This window comes from Typopeltis vanoorti, chromosome 5, assembly GCF_054136105.1.
Source record: "Typopeltis vanoorti isolate ZY-2024b chromosome 5, IOZ_Tvanoo_1.0, whole genome shotgun sequence".
NCBI classification, from domain to species: Eukaryota; Metazoa; Arthropoda; class Arachnida; order Uropygi; family Thelyphonidae; genus Typopeltis; species Typopeltis vanoorti.
Window position 1 is genome coordinate 93,173,901 of NC_143553.1, and position 23,909 is coordinate 93,197,809.

Sequence of the window (23,909 nt, forward strand, 5' to 3'; positions counted from 1 at the left end):
CAAAACATACGAGCAGTGGTCATTGAAATTACAAAAATCACTTGCTCTGTTTAAGTTAAACAAAAAAGATTAACTTACTTTCTTTCCAGAATGGGGCGTCTTGGAACTAGCTCGTTCCTGAAAACAATAGATATTCCAAATTGTTGATTTTCAACCATATATTCACAGCACAAAACGCACAAATACAAGGTCTGGAAAATGTTGACTCTTTTTTCCTTATAGGTTAATGTTCGTTTCGTTAATTTCATTCGCACTTTGCCTCATGCTATGTTTTTCAAGGGTTTCTGTCTAAAATGACATCATAGAGTTGAAGTGGAAATGCAGTTTTGTTGTGGGTATATGTGACATCCTGTTTTTGGAATTCTGGTTGATGGTTACAGTCTGGAATTCTGACAAGTGAAATTAGTTTGTTTGTTTTTTACTTTACGGGATACACTACAACATGCACACACACAATTTTTTTTCTTTCTAGCATTTTCACATTTTCTAAAATAATTAACTACTGGAATATCAGTTTTACTGTTTTTTTTTCTTTCATGTGATTTTCCCCAATGTGACACACATCTGTGAAACTTTATTCATTCTGATCGTGTGAAATTGTTACTGTAGTAAAATTAATGCTTACATTTTTATTTTTATTTTTAAACTAATACATATAATTCTAATTAGAATAACTGAGCAAAAAAAATAATAACTGATTGTTCTTCTCTGCCTAAATTTATCTTCGATTCCTTGTGCTCTTAACCTACTTTTGTAACTGAAATTTATTTTATTTATTTATTTTTCTTTAGTTAGTAAGTTTAACCACTTCACAGGACGTTATGGATCAAATACGCATCCTCATATGCTTCGTATCCATCATATATTTCAATGTAATAACAATGTATTATAATTTTAAAATGCACTTCACATGCATGATAACTTTGACGTCTATAGATGTCTTGTCCGGTAGCATGATTCAGTAAAGGAAATGAGACAAACAAGGTTTTGAACTCTGCATTAGCATTTTCTTTTTAGAAACTTCTATTGCCAGCACAACAAATAAATAGTTATTTCTTATTATTTCAAATGAATATTAGCTCTGTAGTATACTTTGTAATTAGTTTAATTTCTATGTTACCAAGTTCCAATCATTTAAAACTTTAGACTATATGATATGTTTAGGTGAGTGTACAACTCAACGTGTTGTCGTTCATGACTCATATCTTCCCTTTTGATGTTTTGCGTGCTCCTTCTGTGTTCTTATAACACCAACATTCTATTAGAGATTATCAGTTCGGGGTTTCGAGTATGTGAACAAAATGTTTACAGATAACTAAAACAATGTCAATAGGTAGCATTAGATAATTTTCTAAAATAATTAATTACAGGATAGTAGTTTCCCCACTTTTTTTACAATAATTAAACAGAATTGCATTAAGGTATAAAGTTATGGATTTATATATCAACTTCTAATCAGAATAACTGAGTAAAGTTTCACTGTGGAAAACACAACAACACACATCTTTGTTCATTTAAGTTATAAATGCATATTTTATATTGCTGAAATATTAAGTCGCCAAATGCTGACAGTCACACTTTAATTCCAAACTGATGAACAAATAGACTAGTCTGTTGGAGACACCTACAGATATAGCAATAAAATTGTCACTATTTAATCCATTTGTACTTTCTTCATTTCAAAAGACACATTACATTATTAGTTATCACATCTGTCTTTTTATTTGTTCTCCTAATGGAACAGTATGTGCTGTCAAGTTTTGAAAAAAAAGTTACGACTGCAAGTAACATGTTTTTAAACTTTTATAATGTGCAATTTTTGCAAAGAAAAGAAAAATATACCTTCTCTTTATTTTTGAAAGCAGAGTAAAAGTTTTTTGCCTATTTTCTTCTTGTTACATTGTATGAACATTAATTTATCCTTTCTTGTTTTTCCCCAAATTTGTATTATTCTTATCTGCAATGAATACGACAGTTTTTTTATTTTCTACACCAAACTTATTTAAGAGTTTTGGTAAAGTGATGTGTTAAAATATCTACTGTTTCTCTGTAAAATAATTAAATTGTAACAGTCGTTTTCTTCTAGTCTGGTGGAGGTATTTACAGATATAGTAACAAAATTGTCACTTTTCAGGTAAAATCTTCTCCACTAAAAATACTGGTTATTAATTTAACACCCGATTCCTTTTTCTTTGACACAGTTTCTTGAAATATTTGAGGCCTTGCATGAACAAATAACACTTTTAATTCACTGAGCAGATTTTCAAAAAAAAGTCTGGTTAGTTTGTGGCAAGAAATTTCACAAGGAAAAAAAATATATATATATATATATGCCTCACCTACTCCCTATGTATACAAGAATAAAAAGGCGTTAGCTGATTTTATATATATATATATATATATATATATATATATATGTGTGTGTGTGTGTGTTAAAGATACCAAGTTATTTTAAACCTGGTTTTTACTCCAATTTCCAAGTAAGCAAACAGACAAATAAGTCAAGTTTGCGTCTGCACGTAATGCAAGTCGAAGCAACTCGTGGTAAAGGTGAAATAAGCTTTGATCACTATTCTTAATGTTTACCCTTAATGCAAAGCCCATCTCCTTGAGGAGATGTCTGATGCTATGCATTACAGGCAAGGGACCACTACCCAGACCGGTTTCGACCTTTATTGAAGTCTCATCAGTGGGAGTCAGGCTTAGAAATACCAAGGTTAAGTAATTCAGAGCTTATAACTATTTTACCAAAACAGTACACGTGCAAACTTGACTTATTTGTTTGTTTTCTTACTTGGGAAATGGAGTAAAAACCAGGTTTAAAATAACTTGGTATGTTTAACATATATTATACCCAAGGTAAAAAACTTTCTACATCTATCTCTCATTCTGAGATTTTTTATTTAAGTTACCAAAAGGTCAAAGCACCTTTTGGTAACTTGCTTTGGTAAAATACTTATAAGCTCTGAATTACTTAACCTTGGTATTTCTAAGCCTGGCTCTGACTGATGAGACCTCAATAAAGGTCGAAACCGGTCTGGGTAGTGGCCCCTTGCCTGTAATGCATAGCATCATATATCTCCTCAAGGAGAAGGGCCTTGCATTAAGGGTAAATATCAAGAATAGTGATAAGAGCTTATTTCACCTTTACCATGAGTTGCCTAGACTTGTACTACTTTACGGGTCACTTAGACTTGCATTACGTGCAGGTGCAAATTTGACTTATTTGTCTGTTTGCTTACTTGGGAAATATTGTAAAAACCAGGTTTAAAATAACTTGGTATCTTTAATATATATTATACCCAAGGTAAAAAACTTTCTACATATATATATATATATATATATATATATATATATATATATATATATATATATATATATATATATATATATATATATATATATATATATATATATATATATATATATATATATATATATATATAGAATTTAATTATATAAATTTAATTAAATTTTATTCTTTATATTATATATTGTTAGCAATATATAATATAAAGAATTTTGCTCTCGATTATATATTGATAGCAAAAAATTGTTTTCCTTATGTAAGATTAATTAACACAGATGATTGTGTGCAAATATTTCATGTTTAGATCATGAAATATTGGTTTAAAAATGATAGTCTTTACAGGTTGTCCCCTCGTACTCTTCGATTGGCATTTGTACACAAGCTGTATTAATAAAAGTTTTGTGTGAAATATGGCTTTTTTTGCTCGACGATGCCAGCCCTTTGTTAAAATTTCCATAGCTCACCACTGTATGTATGTATGACACATATGTTATATTATTCCACTGAATAACAATGTATTTTTGAATAATAATTTAGAAATACATTATCATTTAATGTATTTAATATTGAATTATTCATTGAATATTTCTCTCTCTCTCTCTACGTTTTAGCAAACCTTTACACATCAAAGAATAAACATTACATATTCTACTGATAATTCTAAAGGAATGTACAAATACCACAGCAAACTGGAGCTTCAAAATGCTCATTACCTGGATACTGGAAAATATTATTGTTATTATAATGGAACTACTTCATTAACATCACTTGAAAATGTGTCTTCCATATATGTGTTTGTAAATGGTAAGAAAATTACTATTATTAAATATATTCCTTATATTAATTTAAAAGAAAATCAGCTAACGCCTTTTTATTTCTGTATATAGGGAGTAGGTGAGGCCGTTTAGCCCTAACGTTTGGAGACTGAGTGGGCAGTTCAATCTCCACTGGTACCCAATCAGAAATAGCTGGTCCGAGGCTATCACTAATTAAGCAGTACGCAGTGAAGAGTGACGGCTCAACAAGTGCCGCCATCTCGTGGCCATTAACCCTAACATTCGTATTTAATGTCTGAAATAATGTGGGTTCTACATTATTTCAGATAATGTGGAACCGACATTACCAGAGGTCGACTAACTCGGGAACCGGTGGAAAAAAGGCTTAGAAAAATTTCTTCTAGTCGCTGACTAGATTCCAAGAAGTCTTCCTTCATGCGGTCAAGCTTCCATGATGTGCAAACACTACATCCACTGAGCTACACAGGGTTCCTTATATTAATATAAACATATATTAATTTTAAGAATTTAGGCTTATGTTCTGGTTTAAATTCATTATTTAGTTTAATGTAGCTCAGTGAATGTGGCGTTTGTACACCACAGCGCTGGGCCGCACGAAGGAAGACTTGATTTCGAGTCTAGTCGGCGACTACAGAAAATTTTTTTAAGCCTTTTTTCGACCGGTTCCCGAGTTAGTCGATCTCTGACACGAGCAAGCGGGGGGTTTTTTCCCGGAAACGCGGGTTTTTTGTCCTCAAGAAAATCGACCGTAGAACCCACATGATTTCAGACATTAAATACGAATGTTAGGGTTAATGACCACGAGATGGCGGCACTTCTTGAGCCGTCACTCTTCACTGCATACTGCTTAATTAGTGATAGCCTTGGGCCAGCTATCTCTGATTAGGTACCAGTGGAGATTGAACTGCCCACTCAGTCTCCAAAAGTTAGATAGGGCTAAAAAAGGCCTCGCCTACTCCCTATATATACGGGAATAAAAAGTCGTTAGCTGATTTTTTTAATATTTTTTTTATTTAGTTTAATGGAATGAATACAGCACAAAGAAATGATTAAACATGAGTTTAATTGATCCTATATTTCATCTATCACAGAGACATCATCAGCGATACATGCATGCATAGTTTATTCACAATATGATACAATGTGAAAAGGGAAAAGAGACTTATATTAAAAATTAAATATTGCAAATTATGATCTTCCAAGTCTCTCTATCTTGAGCTAACTGGTAGATGTCAGATGGAGTTTTGCAGTTCAGCCTACTGATGGTTTCACATATGTATTGCCAAAATTGTTGCATGGTCTTCCTCTACTGGTTTGCCATCTTCTGGTTTGTACAGGATGAGGGATTCCAAATAGGGTGAGACTTTAAAATGTCTGAGTTGATGCCCAAGCCATCTGAGTTGTACTTTTTTGACTATATTTACAAGTGGTTCTTGCTTAGCCAGATTTAGCACAGCAGAGTTAGTAACACGGTCCATCCAGGTGTATCCAAGGATCAGTCTGAGACATGTAGTTCCAAAGGAGTTAATTAGATCTGTAGTTTTTTTGGTGCTTATTGTCCAGGTTTGGGAACCATACAAGATGGATCTATTGGTTGCATGATTAGTCTTAATTTTGTCTTTAATGATACTAATGATGATTTCCAGATGGGGCAGAGTTTGTTATGGAATACTGGAGCCAGCTGTTTACGTTTTCTGATATCATTTTCTGTATTGCTGATACAATCCTAAAATTGTAAAAGCATGCACAAAACAATTAACAAGTAAACCTAAAACAGTTAACAAGTAACAAGTAGACACAAATGACACAAATTTGGTCAACCATCAGGTGACCATATTTGTTTCCAGTAGTCCATATGTGGCCTGATCAATAACCTCCTCATTATTGCATATTCCATTCGGATGCTCTTACATTTTAGCAATGTGACCCCTAAGCTTCAAGTGTTTGTCCGCCATTACTCCCAGATCTCTCATCTTCTCCACCTCCTCCAAAATTTCTCCATTAATTGTATACTCTGCATCACAATCTTGCCTACCAAATTTTAAAACCTTGCACATTGCAGCATTAAACCGATGACTTTAATCATTTACCCACTCGCATAGTCTCTTCATATCCTCCTGCCTGGCCATAATGTCTACTCTACTTCTTTTAGCCTTTCCGAACTTTGCATTAACTGCAAAGAGCTGCACATCTCTAGTTAAGGCCAGTCCCAATGTCATTAATGTACAAGTCAAACAATAATTGTCCCAAAACAGATCCCTGTGGCACTCCGCTGGTGACGTTCCTCTTTTAGGATGCCATTCCTCCATATTCAACCTGCTCATACCTGATGTCCGTCCTCGCGGTTAGCCTAGTGGCTATGCACTTCGCAATGTGGAAGGAGTGTCCTAGGCTCGATTCCTGTCAACGACGTGAGGAGCTTAAGGATCTTCCTCAGCCATAGCCAAGTTAGCCAGTCTTGGGCATGGACAGCAGGGTTTTTCTCCCAGTTTATCTTGAGGGGTTTTCCTCTCCCAAAGCAGGCAAACAGACCCCATGAACACATGACTCGACAGACATGGGATACTACTTGGAATAAGGAGCAACCAACCTTACGCAGTAAAATGTAGTCCTGTGCGAAAGCGTAACATACGATGACGATGTGATACCTGTCCACCAGCCAATTGGCTATCCAACTTAGCAGTCTGTTATCTAATTCCATCTGTTTCAGTTTAGCTACCAGCTTGTCATGAGGCAATCTATCAAAGGCCTTTGAAAAATCCAAATATATGCATCTCCTATATTGAATGAGTTTGTGACCTTGTCATATGTAATATATAATATGTAAGCAAATTGCTGAAACATGATCTCCCCCTAACAAACCCATGGTGACAATCCTATAGAATACTACTATAAACATAAAAACTTATTCTGATTGTATGACCATCGGTTTAATACACATATGTACAAGAATGTCGACTAGTTTCACTAGCACATACTGTCTAGCTTTGTCAAGACTAAAAATGTGAAAGAAAATAATAAATGCAAAAAAACGAAAGAATTCAGTGAAACTAGTCGACGTTCTTGTACATATGTGTATTAAACCGATGGCCTTACAATCAGAATAAGTTTTTATGTTTATTTAGGTATATAAAGACCAAATATGAATAGTCTAAAAAGAATACTACTATTACCAACCTTCTGAAACCTAGTCCTCTAATACCTTAACAAGAACTCCAGAACCAGAGAATGGCCGATAATTTGTAGCTCTTCATCTTATCCCCCCCCCCTCCTTTTGTGAAGTGGAATAATTTTTCCCACTTTCCATTCCTTTGGGACTCGACCTGTTGCAAGACTTGTGTTAAATAGTTGCGCCAAGGATTTCATTAATTCCATAGGTCATTCCCTCAAGTCACATGGCAATATACTCTCAAATCCTACTGCCTTATTAACATCAAGCTTACTTAATTTCTCATATATCTCCTGCTCATTCACCATCAGTCACTCCTGTCATACATTCCACACTCAAGCTTCTCCTGATGTTGCTTTAAAGATAATGAAATACACGGATAAACTGATTACTGAATAATTCAACTATATCCTCTGCATTGGTTACCAATCTTCCAGTGTTATCAACATGCATTATCCTCACATAGTCATTTTTGCTAGGATTTTTCTTAGCTTGATTGGCTAATTTCGTCTCATATTCCACTTTTTGCTGCCCTTTCCACCTGAGTCACCTTCATGTCCATCTCTTGTATTCTGCAGCTGATCATTACCAACATTCATCTTTTTGCCTTCACAGTGCCTTCTTCCAAATTTTATGCTTAATCTCTTCATTCATCCATTTTACTACTACCTAGTTTAGCATTTTCACGTCTGGAATAGACTCACACATTGCTGCTGCTGTTAAATATATTATATCGATATAAAAATATTGATGTATTTCAATATCAATGTATTATAGAATAACTATAAACAGTGAGTATTTACAAAAGTGGCTTATTTATTCAATGAGTGCTAATAAAATATTTTGTATTTGCTGCAAACTATTTTATTCCCATAAAGTAACTTAAGCCTAGGCTGACCATACGTACCGTTTTGAACGGGACAGTACCGTTTTTTTCGTATTTCCCCGCCGTCCCGTCGTTTTAATAATGTCAGATTTGTCCCGTTTTTAATAAATACTATAAATATACTTTAATATTGGTCAATCATAAATTATTATTCATAACTTATAATTGTATATCAATATCATGGATACCAGGAATTTGTATAACCATGGAGTGGCACTGTTCGATGCTAAATTTCGATATTTGCAGTGATTTATTCAGAAAAAAAAAAAAAAAAAACATGTTGACAACATTTGTACGTCTCAGACGTGGCGTCTGTTCTTCTGTAGCGTTAGTTTTGGTTTTGCCTGTATGCTAATCGATGGCGTTGTTATTCAATGCTGGTGGTTTAAATTTCATATTTTTTAAAGCTTTAAGTCTATCCTTGCAATGTCAAAGAGGCGAAACTGCATTTTTAAAGAGGATCTCCAGAAATAATTCAAATTTATTTAACTGGATCAACTATGTACAAGTGGTTGAACAAAAGTACAGATTTTTTTTTTTTTTTTTTTTCTGAAATGAGTGGATAAGAGTTTATTCGTTGTTTTCCTGGAAGTACAGCACCTGCTGAGAGAATATTTTCTGTATGTGGTCAAAGGAGAAATCTAGATTATACGTTGAGACAATGAGGGCTATGTTGGTTGTAAGATAAAATGGTGTCTGGAGTGTGAGAAGTTTTATGATAAGATGTTGAAAGACAGAAATTTGCTGAGTAGGATAACTTCACCAGAAATATTCATGGTGCGATCTTGGTAAAATACAATCCCCCTCTATGTCTACCTAAATTTTGGTATGCGTTACCAAGAATAATGGTAAGCTCAATATGTTTATGTAATAAAACATTTTTAATCGTCTTACTTTTTCATTAATGCAGAATATTACCTAACACCCGTCCCGTTTTTACCATCCCAATGTCCCATTTTTGTCTCAAGTAAATATGGTCAGCCTACTTAAACCTTATGACCAAGTCGGTCATTCTAAGTTGAAACATGTAAATGATTATTTAAAGAGTTACGAAAATTCATCTGAACATGTAAAAATTTATTTCAAGTGGATTGAAATAAGCGCGAGATTTCAAAAATGTAAAACAATAGATGAAGAAATACAATCAGTTATTGTTAACGAACAAGAACATTGGAAAAATATATTGAATAGACTGTGTGATATTATATTACAGTATATTTATCAACCCATAACTTGGCATTCTTCGGTTCTTCATATCAGCTGTATACTCCAAATGATGGAAATTTTTTCGGTTTGATAGAATTATTAAGTAAATATGATGTCATGCACGAACATGTACGTCGCGTTCTCTCTAAGAAAGCCCATGTAACATATGGTAGTAAAACCATTCAAAACGAAATAATTTCTCTTTTGGCATCAGCTGTTCACCAAGATATTGTTAATTGGGCTAAAGAGCCAAAATATTTTTCTATTATTTTAGATTGCACCCCTGACACAAGGAACAACTTTCTGTTACTATGCGATTTGTAAATTAAACTGAGTCTGTTTTAAGTATACAAGAGAATTTTGTTCCATTCTACGAAATCAACGAATCGATGTTAGAATCATTATTTGATAAGATCATTCATTATTTGATAAGATCACTTTTAGATTTAAAATTAAATATTAGTGGTAGAGTACAGGGCTATGACAATGGGTCCAATATGCGAAGAAAAAATAAGGTGTTCAAGCTCGCTTACGGCAAGAAAATCGACGAGCATTTTACATACCTTGTGGTTGCTGTTCTTTAAATTCAGTTATAGGAGATGCAGCAATGTGTTGACCACAATCTATTTCATTTGTTGGTGTTATTCAATGCCTTTATACATTATTTTCGGATTCTATAGCTAGTTGGGGAAAATTTTATCTGATAATGTACCAAGCGGTTCCCGAGTTAGTCTCTGTCACCTGAGTTAGATCTCTATCACGGGAAAGCGGATTTTTTCTCCCGTAAACTAGGATTTTTCGTCTGTAAACTCAAGAAAATAGACCGTAGAACCCACACTATTTTTCAGACATTTAAAATATTGTGTTAGGATTAAGTATCACGAGACGGCGGCACTTGTTAGAGGGCTCTTCATTGCGTGCCACTTAATTAGTGATAGCTTTTGGGCCAGCTACCTCTGATTGGCTACTAATGGAGATTGAACTGCCCACTGAGTCTCCAGAAGTTAGATAGGACTAAAACGGCCTCACCTACTCCTATACAGGAATAAAAAGGCGCTAACTGATTTTTTTGAATGTACCACATTTCACTATTAAAGCAGTATGCGAAACTCGTTGGAAGAGTCACACTGAATGTATAAAATCAGTTAGGTACTACCAGATTGTCGAAATTCATGATGCACTGATAATACTTTGTGAAAATTCAACCGACCAAATTTTAATCTTTAACACTAGCAGACAAAATTTGCAACTATTCCTTTTTAGTTCTGTTACTAACATGGTATTACATACTTCATCGGATCAACATAGTAAGCAAATCTATGCAAGCAAAAAATATGGGTTTAAAAACTGTTATAAATTTATTAAAATCATGTACAGAATACATTAATAATAATAATAATAATAATAATAATAATTTTTTTAACATTTTATTATTTCTCAGATAAATTACATACATTATATGAAGACAATTATGCATAACAAATTCTTTCTCCTACATAAAGTTTTTTTTTAAATAATAATAATAACAATAAATGTTTACAACATATTTTATTATAATATTCATAATGATGATTATTACAGATGTTTCTTTGCAATTTTACACTCTATATATGCAATATCAATGGATATATTCACTCTATATTGCATACTTTTGTTATAGTTATTACATACATTACATACATTTGTTTACATATGATACATTACTTACATTTGTTTACATATGACATACATTACATACTTTGGTTTACATGTGACACGAACATTATATGCACTTGGTTACATATGATACATCTTGGATGAGAACTAATTTCTCTGCTTTCATCCCCGAAGCTTATATGTAAGCTTATCTGAGGATCACACCAGTTTTTTATCATTTCTTATTTTTTTTTTTGCTGTGTTGAGAAGCTACGAAATCTATGATTGAGAAATTCGCGCGCGCGAGTTTCTCAATCATAGATTTCACACACACACACACACACACACACACACACACACACACACACACACACACACACACACACACACACACACACACACACACACACACACACACACACACACACACACACACACACACACACACACACACACACACACACACACACACAAATTATTTTTTGATGAAGTTTTATGAAGAACTTCAATAATAGTATTTTTGCTATAGTCATTATTTATAAATGTATTGCTAATTACTTAAATAAAGAGCCAACGGGCTTCATTTTGGCGAAGTAACATTATTTAAATTAAGGGGATTTAAATTAAATAATGTTACTTCGCCGAAATGAAGAGCCAATTGGCTCTTTATTTAAGTAATTTATGGGTGCACCTTTTTGACAACTCGTATAGCAAAGTATATAAGTTCTCTTCGCTATAACCTCAGTATTATCTAGGTCTTCCTACTCACTGATGAGACCTCAATAAAGGTAGAAGCCGGTCTGGGTAGTGACCTTCCACCATAATGTATAACATCATACACCTCCTAGGAGATGTGTTTTACATTATGGAAATACTAAGAATAGTGATAAGAACTTTACCCACCTTGCTACGAGTTGCCCTAGTGTTGAACTATGTGCTTTAGCTTACTCTACAATCCGCCGAAACTTTTATAGTTTGCTATATTCGGCATGAAACTCTTTGATTCCTATCTTTGAGGTTGTTATTCGGCTTTGAAATAATGTGGGATTTTTATCCCCTTAATTTAAATAATGCATTGCTAATAATTTTTAATTCTTTTTTTAAGCGATTGTTCATTAGAGCAAATTGTTATTGCTCTGTTTTTTGACTCCAAATTGTTGCGAAGGGTGGTGATATGTGTTAGCATATATATTTTGGCCAGTATGTGTAGGCTTCCGGTAAACAGTGAAGGACAGACTGCCTGTGGGAAGAGGCGTAACCAGTGTATCCCGGAAAGGGAGCGAGTTCTGATTTTCAATTTCAATGGCAAATTCTATGCACTCATGTGGTTTGTTCAGGTGGCTAAGGAATGTATTCTGGACCTTTGCCAGATTAGATCGCGCCTTGAGACAAACAATTACATATCGCCCCTGATAGATTATAAGACAAAAATTATAAGAAAACTCTAATTGCTATTTTGTTTTAATTACAAGAGAAAGCTTAATGCAAAACGATTACATAATAATATTAAATTAAATTCTTAAATATAAATTGCTTAAATATAAAGTTACCAATTGGGAGGTGTGGGGGGGATAATGCTGAGCCCATAGCCGTACCTTCTTTTTGTAGGTAAAATTTATTTTGCCACATGAAGTAACCAGAACGTAGTACTGTACGTGGACAAAGAGAGCTGTAATGTCGGGAGGAAATTTGTTCTGTAGGAGAATTGAGTCACTGATTGGGACATTTGTGAAAAGGGCAGAAACGTCAAAACTGACTAATAAATCATCTTTGCCGAGTGCTATGTTTTTAATTTTGTTTATAACGCATAACGCATAACGGTACTGACTTGATGGGTGAAGCATAAATGCTTTTCATATTCCCCTCCATCAGAAAAGGAAAGTTCTTTGGGTGGAGAATTATTGAGCTTTAAGCTCGCCCTGAAAGGGAGGTGAGATTAACTGTGTTCAGCTGAGCATAGAATTGACTTGGGTCTCTTGTATTTGCAGAAATCTGCTTCATTATAGTCTGAAGCTTGCTTGATCAGTGGGTTCGGATGATTAATTGTCTTATTGAAGAACTTTTCAGCTAGGTCATGAAGAAGAGATGTGATGTAGGGAATGCTGATGTCTCTGTGAATTTGGGAGTTTCTGATAAACCATGTAGCATCTAAACTCATTCTCAGACATTTGTTTTGTATTCTCTGCAGCTTCTGAATATCTGTCTTCGAAGTATGACTCCACGCAGGAGATGCATAAATTATGACTGGGTGTATTACCATCTTGTATATGAGCAGTTTGTTCTGAGTACCGAATTTACTGTTTCTGTTGATCATGGGGAAGCGCTGCACTATTGCTTTGGAGGTCTTTGAACTTATGTGTTCTACATGGTTGGTGAATTGTAGTTTTTTTATCCAGAATTACTCCAAGATATTTGACTGTATTCTGCCATGGGACTTTAACACCCAGTAAATGTATATCTTCCTTGATTCGAGGCTTTTTTCTAGTGAACAGTATGGCTGAGCTCTTCTGTGGATTGATTTGAATTCTCCAGTCCATAAACCATCTTTCCAGCGTGTGAATGCTGCTTTGGAGTCTCTTAATAGCTAGTTTGGAGCTGAGAGATCTTGTTAATAATGCGGTATCATCAGCATATAATGCAGTGATTGTTGAGCTTGGGTTTTGAGGGATATCAGCAATATAAATAGAAAACAGCAAGGGGGCCAAGAGTGAGCCCTGCGGCACTCCCACCAGAACCTTGCATCTGGTTGATACAGTTTCATTTCTTTTGACTAGCATGTATCTGTCTCTGAGGTAAGAGTGAATTATTTTAACTAGATTAATAGGTATATTGAATGTGATGAGCTTGTAGAGAAGACCTTGATGTCACACCTTATCAAAAGCCTTTGCAGTATCTAAAAAGACTGCAGCTGTATGAAGGTTCAGGTTGAAGCCTTCGGAAATATATACGATCAGCCTGTGGATCTGCTGAATGGTGGAGTGTTTTTTCTGAATCCAAATTGCTCATTTGGGATTATACGTAGTTGGTCCGTTTGTGATTCAAGCCTAGTAAGGACTACTTTTTCTGCAATTTTTTCAAGGTTAGAGAGAAGACTGAGATTTCTGTAGTTTTCAGGGAGTTGAGCGTTTTTTCCCATCTTTTTGATTGGTGTGACATCTGCTATTTTCCATGTTAAAGGGAAATACTGGAAATCTGAGGATGGCATTAATTATGTTGACTAGATGTACAATGGCTTTTCTCGGGAGTAGTTTAATTATTTTGTTTGTAATTCCATCTGAGCCTGGAGCTTTATTGTTGTTCAGGTGGATTATAATGTTTATAACTTCTGTTGGAGAAGTAGGTGTGAGAGGTTCTAGGTCATCTTTTTGTTGTGTTATGGCCTGCCTAACTCGGAGGTGAATCTTGTAGATGAGATTGATGTTCAAATTTTCATATGAGGGGCTGTATTGACTTTCCAATCTGTCGGCCAGAGCCTCTACCTTTTCCCCATCAGTATGAGCTATTCCTTTGGAGGTTTGAATTGGGGATAAAAGTTGTCTTTTGGTGTGGAAGGTTCTCAGAAACTTCCATATGGAGTTGTCTTCAGGGTTTAATTTTGTTAGCTTAGATTCCCACTCTTGGTTTCGATGTTTATGGAGGGCTTCATATACTTGTCTGTTTAATTTATTCAAATTTGCTTTATCTCGAGAGGCTCTTGTGTTATGATACCTCTTTCTGGCTTTGTTTTTCAGTCTAATTAAATCCATAATTTCCTAGGGGATCCGTCCACCACGATGAAAAACAAAATTAAAGATTTCTCTTTAATTTTGTTAGCTTAGATTCCCACTCTTGGTTTCGATGTTTATGGAGGGCTTCATATACTTGTCTGTTTAATTTATTCAAATTTGCTTTATCTCGAGAGGCTCTTGTGTTATGATACCTCTTTCTGGCTTTGTTTTTCAGTCTAATTAAATCTATAATTTCCTAGGGGATCCGTCCACCACGATGAAAGACTGTAGTTTGGGTAACTGACTTTATTGCATTTTTGATTTGTCTAGTAAAGTTGTTTGCAGCCATTTCTATCTCCTCTTTAGTGTGAATAGTAGGGACTGGGCCAATGTGATCAGGTAGGATTCTGAAGAGTTTGTCCCAAGATATGAAAGAGTGGGGAGGAGAGAATTGTTCTTGTGTACCAAGTTGAAGCAGAATAGGGTTGTGATCTGATGAAAGTTTATTTATTGTTTCCAGCTGATACTGGTATCTGATGTTTTTGAGGACAACTATGTCAAGTACATCTGAACTTCCAGTTGAGCTATGATGGGTGGGCTGTGGGTCCGGTTACAACAATAGAATTTTGCGTTGAGTAATGGTTTAGAATTCAACCTTTGTCGTTGATTGTGGAGCTATGCCAGGCTGTATGTTTGGCATTAAAAGTCACCAGCTATGATGAGGGAGTCGGTGAAGCCGAGAATGGAGTCCAAGTCAGATACCAGTAATGGAATGCTGGGTGGATTATATACAGCATAGATTTTGATATTGCCAGCATTGTTGGTATTAACTTCAATGCCTGTTATCTCTAGGTTCTTGGTTTGGGGATTGGTCAGAACATTGTAGCTTAGGTAGTTTTTATTGTATATAGCTGTTCCTACTCCGCTTCCGGTTAGTCTATCTGTTTTGTACATAGCATAGTTCCGTAATTTGAGAATATTAGCTGGTCTGAGATGTGTTTCGTTTACCAGTATTATGTCAGGATTATGCCTGTGAGAGAACTCTTGTAGTTCTAGTGTTTTATTGCTGAGTCCTTTGGTATTCCATGCCCTGATCATGAGAGAGTTGGGATGGAATTTTCTTCTATTCATTGTTGAGGGCTGTCAGAATTGAGTGGGTACCTTGTAGGAATCTTTTTGTGGAGGATGGCGAAGGATTTTTCCTGCTGAATTCTTGTAACATGGTAGCTAGTGAGGCAGTTAGTACTGATGTTAGATTTGAGCCTATATGGTGATGAGATGGAGTAGTCTTTGTTCGTGCTGCCTCTGCATAAGTTTTAGACATTTGTTTCCTTTCTTGAGTTGTTGGGCTAGAGATAGTTTGGGCTGGGGTGTGACTGGCACGGCTGTCTTGAGCATCGCTGAATTGTGTTGGAAGGGTAAGTTTTTGTAACCCTCGGTTATTTGGGTGTGTAATGCATTCTTTGTAGTTTGCAGGGTGAGGTCCTCCACAATTGGCGCCTTTAGCTTGCGTGGATCTTAGTTTTATACACATAACTGTCTGGTGGCCCTCACCACATTTTAAACACCTGTGATATGCCTTGCAAAGTTTTTGGACATGGCCAAACCTTTGGCACCTATGGCACTGCCCCGGTGTCGACTTCTTCCTTAGTGGTTCAGTAGTAATTCTGAGGCCACATATCGTTGTTAATTCATAAATTTCTTTCTGTGTCTTATCAATTTCTACGAGTATCAGTGGCATTGGCCTTTTATCTGCCCTGAGCATCCTGCTCACTTTCACTGGTGTTAGGTTCCGACTCATAATATCAGTGGTGACTTCTTCACAGGTGACACACTCGGTCACTCCGCGAAGCACAACTTTAAGATTTTTCTCACAGGGTAAAGCAAAAGTATGATATGGAAGACTCTTGTTATCCATTAATCTTGTCAGCTGTCTGTCGTCAGTGACTGAGGCTGGTTGGATTTTGACTGCTTCATCTTCATTTTTAGCCCAGGAATATGCAATTTTGTGTTCCCTAAGGGCTGTTGTGACAGTGGTCCATTCGTCCTTGTCCCTTAGTATTACTGGTGGAACCTTTTCGGTGTTCCTTGGGCCATCTAATGTGGGTGTGTCTTCATCCATCTGGTCTTATACGGTTCTTCTTTTGTTAGATGTTCCACTTGAGAGATATTTTGATAGGGGGATTTTGGTGACAGAGCAGCAATGAGATCCTCCTGTGAGATCTTTCTCCTCCTCTTCTCCATCATTAGAGTGAATGTACTCTTTTATAAATCCTGGCAATTTGCTTATTATAAGTTTGAGTACCTCTAGAGACTGCTCCTTGTTAAGGATCTGGATCTGATCTTTGATGTTGTCCATCTCAAAGTGGCGATTTCCTGCCAGCAGAAATGGGTTAAAAGTAGGATAATAATCCCGCAGGGCCAGGGGCCTGCCAGCAAAGTATCCTGTAGACCTGGATGGACTACTAGCAATGTATAATCCCGCAGGGCCTGAAGCCTGCCAGCAAATGTTTTGTAGACTCAGTTAGTCCACTAGCAAAGTCTTCTTAGAACCTACTAGTTTGGGGAAAGGAGTATCAATAATTGACTTGGCCACAGTTAGAAACCTACCTCCATATAAAACCTTAATACCACCACTGGTCCTCATTACGGGTGGGGCCTGCTGGCCATTTCACCTCTTGCACATTTCGTGCAGAGAGGAAGACAGTAGGAATCACATTGTGTTAGCAGCAGTGCAATGTGAGATTACTGAGAAACCTTGTATGCAATGTAATCAAGCTCTGTCTAAAGTAACACGTCCGCTCCCATCAAAATCATTGGGATCATCCATTCAATGTTGTTTATAAAGTGTTGTGTGTTCTTTGTATAGGAGGGGAATAACTTACCAACTCTTTGAGTCTGGATGCTAATTTCTTGGGTAGGTAATAAGGGCTGTTTTTTCCCTCAACTATAGGCCGAAGCGGAACGTTATGCTTGTGTAGCTTGGGAACACTGTATATTCTGGGAGAATGGACATAATGGAATATTAGTTTTTTATATGTCTGACGGCCAAGAAGTGACAGACTTAAGTGATTTCACAGTTTTTTTCTTTATCCTCTTAGTCGAATTATAGTTGACAAGTTGATAGGTGCTGTTATCGGAGACTAGTTGATTCATCTGATGGATGTAAGTTATTCTGTTAAGGAGGACCGTCCGATTTTTGTTATAATTATATCTTGATTAGCTTTTAATGACTTGATTGCTGCTAGTTCTGTTTTTGTATGATTGATACATATAGTTTTTTTTTTCATTCAACACACTGCTGGTTTCTGAACGAATTTTATCAGCTATATTATTTGGAAGAGACTTGATGCCTCTTTCTATGTGGTATATAACATCCAGTTTATTAACAGTTCTAGGTGTGGGGAACTTTTTTTGGATGATGGCCTGAGTCCTTGACACTTTATCCCTTCATTTGAGCTTTAATATATGGGTAATTTACCTCATTGTGTTCATTTTGTGCTGTATCAGCTTTCTCTTGCGATGAAGAATTTTGGTGTTTTATGTTCGAAGCGATCTGAGCGCTTGTAATCGAATTAGCTGATTTGGGTGGTTATCTGTGGCTGTGAAAAACCTCTCTGCAATGCCTATCATGTAGGTCCTGACATCTGGCAGGTAGGCCTTTTGGTGTAGCTGGAGGCGTCTGATGAACCAAGGGGCATTTAACGCCATTCTTAGACATTTGTTCTGGATCGTCTGTAATCTGTGGATGTTTCTTTTGGTCGCGTCCCCAAGCTGGTGAGGCATAAGTTAGTTGAGATCTTATCACTGATTTGTAGAGGAGGATTTTGTTATTTATATTAAGGAAACTGTTCCTATTCAAGAGTGGATATAGCTGCGTTATGGTCTGATTGGCTTTAGTGGAGATACTCTTTATGTGTGTCTTGAAGTTTCGGCATTTTTCAGTTGAACTCCTAGATATTTGGCTGAGTCGTGCCAAGGGATGATATTACCAAACATTTATATGCTTGTGTTCGGTTCTGCTTTCCGTCTGGTGAATAGTACTGCAGAGCATTTCCCTGGGTTGATTGAGATACGCCATTTGCTGTACCAAGTCTCTAATTCGTCGATTGCTATTTGCAGCTTGTTTTTGGCCAGTTGCAGATGGAGGGACCTGGTTATTATAATTGTGTCATCGGCATAGAGGGCGGTGATGGATGGGGACAGCTTGGGGAGATCTGCGATGTATATGGAGAAAAGTAAGGAAGATAGCGGAGATTAGCCTTTGGGGGACTCCAGCCGTGATTCTTCTTTCAGTCGACCTGATTCTTTGATTTTTATCTTGACGTTGATTTTTATCTTGAATTTTCTGTTGTTCAGATATGATTTGATGAGTAGAACTAGTGGTAATGGGATTCCTACTTGGTGTAGCTTGAAAATTAGACCATAATGCTAAATTCTATCGAATGCTTGAGTTATATCCAGGAAGATTGCGCTAGAGTGTTGGTGCCATTCGAATCCTTGTATGATGTATTGAACGACTCTGTACATTTCAAGCGTTGTGGAGTGATATTTCCTAAAGCCGAATTGCTCGTCTTGTATGACATGGTTGTATTGCCTCTTGAATCGGTGTAAGTATAGTGCGTGGGACGATAATTCTATGTAAATTGTGTATTTTTTCCAGGTTTTGGAATTAGAAAGCCATCTGCAAATTTCCACCGTTCTGGAAAGTAATTTAACCGTAGGGTGGCATTAGTAATGGCCTCTAGATGCATAATACCTTTACGTGGGAGTGGCTTGAGCGCCTTGTTCGTGATTCCATCCGGACCTGGTACCTTTTTGTCGTTTAATTTTCTTATGATTTGATATGTTTCTGCTGGTGATATGGATTTGTTGTTGGATTGGGGTGCGGCATTCTGAGTTATTTTGCGCATTCGGTGTGGATTTTTCTTATGAAGTTTAGGGCATAATTGGGACTCCATTGTCTTTCTAAGCTGTCTGTAAATGCTTCTTCTGCTTTTTCTTCATCTTTGTAGGCTGTTCCACAATTACCTTGGATCAGAGGAAGTGTAATGTTTTGAACGAAGCGATCTCATAAGTTTCCATAATGATTGAACTTCGGTGTTTAAGTGATGTATCTTGTTGTTCCAAAGTTGGTTTCGGTGATCTTTTAGTGCATACCGAACCTTGTTCATTTCTCTGTTAATTGTCTGTTTATCTGCGGGATCCATTGTTCTATGATATTGTCTTCATGTTTTTTCTCGAATGATGTTTTATGTCATCTGGGAGTTTATTTTGTGGTGCATATGTGATTATATTTGTTACCTGTGATATTGCTGTTAATATTTGTTTTCCAAAGTTTTCACTGCCTTTTCTACCTCAGTGGATATTATATGTGGTACTGAGCCAAAGTTTCCTGGAAGGCTGAGGGGAGTGTTTTCCAGTAAATAAAGGTGGTGGTGTTTTCAGTTAGATCTTGTATGGCGCCTAGTTGCAATATGATGGGGTTGTGATCAGAACTCAAGTCGTTAATTGCTTGTATTTGATAACTGTGCGCTGTATTTTTTAGTATTGCTATATCGAGTACATCTGGACGACCGGTTGCTGCGTAGTGTGTGTGTGTGTGGGTTCTGTGGGTCCTATTACTGTTATGTTTCTGGTAGTAGTATACGAATTGAGTATTCTGCCGTTGATATTTGAGTTTCTACTGTTCCAGATTGAATATTTGGCATTAAAATCTCCAGTTATAATTACTGCTCTATTTGCGTTTAATATCTTATCCAGGTCTGATACTATGTGGTTTTTATTCGGGGATTTTAGGTAGGAAGGTCGTGATACTGCTTGTGTTTTCCATATGTATTTTTGTTCCTGTAGTTTCCATGCGTTCTGTTTGGGGCTTGGCTATTGTGTTATGTTTTATGTTTCTTTTGGTAAAGTGCGGTCATGGGCGTCCGCAGAAAATTTTTCAGGTGGGGGGGGGACAAAACTTGGAGACAAATAATTACACCAATAAATTTTTTATTTTATTATTTAACTTTTTGGTTTTTTTTTCTCCACAATATATATATATATATATATATATATATATATATATATATATATATATATATATATATATATATATATATATATATATTCTTGTTTCCTTTATATTGTAAATTTAAATGTAAATATAAATTTATATATATATATATATGTGTGTGTGTGTGTGTGTGCGTGCGTGCGTGTGTGTGTGTGTGTGTTTATTAAACTTGATAAAATATACATTGGAAGATAGATAACAAAAAAGGGCTATTTACATATTATAAGAATGTATATTATTGAAAAAAAAAAGGATTTTCTTTTTTAGATATACAATAGAAATGAGGGAAAAAAGTACATTAGTTGTAGACAGGATGTGTCTTTTCACTAAGAGTCAATATTACAGTTCAGTATCACTTTTAGTTATTTTTTAGGTGAAGTGTATTGTCGTTGACAATCCAGAAAAGAGTACCAGTTGGGTTTTACTCCTCTATGAATTTTGCGACAGTTTCTCTTTCTTTGTAATAATCAAATTCCAGTGAAAGCCTGCTTTGTAGTTTCCGATGTGGGCTACACATGAGGGTTTGTTCGGATTCTGTGATGGATAGGTGCTGGTTATTTCTTGTGTGCTTAAGGTAGAAACTGTAAATGATGGCCTTGGCGCAGATGAAGAGGAAATTGCATATTCTGTGTTTGTTCTCTTCTGTATGTACTAAATTCCAGTACTACTCTTCTTGGCTGTGTGCGTAGTTACAGGTGCTAGAGGTTGCATTCAGGGCATAGGTGATCATAGCTTTGTTTGCAGGACAGGTTAGATATGCGTGTGTGTTCCAAAGTGCCTGAAACTTAGCAGAATAGACACTGATCTGATAGTCTTAGCTGAAATTTGTGGAACTTAGTAGGAATTGGCAAGATGTTATGCCATAGCCTCCACTGTATGCTGTATGCCGGAATCTGGTTTGGCACACCTCGATTTATATGGAAGATCCCACTGAAAACTGAATGGCATGTGTAGCTTAGTAAATGAGAGGGTTAAGGATGAATATACAAAGGGCGAAGTTGGAGGCACTGATATGAGGAAGTGGTATATTTTCTTATAGTTGGAGGGAAGAATTGGAAGTGAGGCTTCAGATGATGCAAGATGAAAGGTAGGCTTCCCGCAATTTCTAGAAGAAATACGGATTCCCTGAGGCATAACGATATCGGAAGGCTTTTATAATAGCAACTTGCATCAGTTGATATTGCTTTTCAATTTTGGAGTTTATCAATGGTAGGCATGTGAGTGTTTTCCAGTTTAGCGTCTGGCTCAGGAGGTCCCCTATGATTCTTATTCCTGCCCAGTTCCAAGTAGGGAAAAGGAAGGGCTGGCCAGTTATGAGACTTGTTATGTTTCTATTCGAAAACAGTGGTTCTGTTAGTCCAGCTGACTCTGTTGATCCTGCCAGTGTGTGATGAAATTCTGTATTTTTCCACCGCTGTAGAGCATCTTTGTAAAGATGAGGTAGTTTAGGTGGTGGTGGTGGTGGTGCTACAGAACTGGCCATTCTGAGGATTGTGGAAAGTGTAAGTCCTCTGGTGGATGATTTCACGATGTAATTGAAGGTGATTACATAAGCATGATTGGACTGAAGTGTCTTTAGGAGAAGGATCATTCTGAAGGATGTAATCTTGTTCTTAATGGAAATCAGACCTTGACCTCCCTTATTGAGTGGCTTGCAGAGTTCAGAGTATGTTGTCCAGTTAGTATTATTCCATAGGAAACGTTTCATTGCCTTTATAATGCGATGGAGAAAGTCTTCAGGGGGTATTAGTACTTTGAGGGTATGCCATAGCACACTCGCATCCATCTGGTTGATTATTTGGATTCGTCCTCTAAGTGAAGACGTTGAACGAATGCTGTTTCCTTTTCCTAGCGCTTGTTTAAATTGGTTGTATAGCTGTGTCCAGTTTAGTGCATTATATATTTTGGTGTTGCCAAGGTGTACACCTAAATGTGTTTGTCCTTCATTTGACCAGGTACATTCAATCGGAGAATCAGTTTTGACCAGATAGTAATTTCAATAATCACTTATCGTATAAGAATTGAATTCTCCGTCTATCGCTTGCTAACCTATTGATGACATTGATAAATTTACAATTAACACTTCACTCAGTGACTCACTAGTCACTTAGTGAAGTGACTAGTGAGTCACTGGTCACCTCTGGGTAATCCTCAGTCACCTCAGTGGGGTAAATCCTATGGTTACCCCACTGAGCGCCGAAACCGGCCAACACATAATAAAATTTTAAGACAGACAAAGTGTCCCATGCTCGAGTATAAGGTTACATATGTCAATCACTTTTACGATTATAATTTGTGGAATTTTTTACTCTATCCCAGGAGGATCGAGTTCCCAATTCCCCCCCCCCCTGCGGACGCCGGTGACGACGATGCCTCCTCCTCTTGCATAGGTTCTGTCTATGCGGTATGTAATATAATTATTGATTCTGATCATGTCACTTGGACGAAGGTGCGTTTCGTTTACGAGAATGATATCTGCTTGGGTTTCTACTGCAAACTCCTGTAGCTCTTGTATTTTGATAGATAGTCCATTGGCATTCCAGCTGACGATCTGTAGCGAAGAGGGTTTTCTTTTGAACTTATTTATTAAGGATTTCAGAAAGCAGTGACTGTGTGTGTTAGGATGATATCCTTGGCTTCTTGAGTCGGGTTGGTTTGCCAGAGTTCTGGAAGCATTTTTCCTATGTAGCTTGTTATGTTGTGGAGGTTGGGTTTGTTAGTTTACTGTGATGGGGTTGTTCTCGACTATGAGTCTTTTTTATGGTAGGTTGGTCTTGCTACTTCAGTGTACTCCCTTCCATTCATTGTGGAGGCCATGGTTTGTTGGGACCTGCATTCTTGTGAGGGTTTGTTGCTTTAGAGTTGTGGAAATGCTGTGTGCAGTCCCTGTAATTGGCGGGATGTGGATCACCGTGGTTTGCACGTTTTGCTGCTGGTGGGTAGTTTCTGGCGCTCTGTTGTAGCATGTTTTCCTCCAAATTTTACAGAGCGGAATTCAGTTTTGCGCCATCATTAAAGCATAAATCAATAACAACTCAATGTCGCAGATGCCAAAAGTTGGTATCTGTGACATTGAGTTGTTATTGATTTATGCTTTAATGCTTCCAATTTTATAACTAGATCATAAATGGTCTGAAG

At 36.5% G+C, this 23,909-nt stretch overlaps 1 protein-coding gene across 4 annotated transcripts in view; it reads left to right on the plus strand.

Annotated features, from left to right (window-relative positions):
* LOC150106656 (vascular endothelial growth factor receptor 1-like) overlaps positions 1 to 23,909 on the plus strand; it is a 672,835-nt gene that overhangs the window by 82,725 nt on the left and 566,201 nt on the right. For all 4 annotated transcript variants that reach the window (XM_090392613.1, XM_090392614.1, XM_090392616.1 and 1 more), the window contains exon 3: positions 3,922 to 4,114. In XM_090392613.1, coding sequence (XP_090248739.1) covers positions 3,922 to 4,114 — 193 coding nt within the window. The remainder of the gene's footprint in view (positions 1 to 3,921; positions 4,115 to 23,909) is intronic.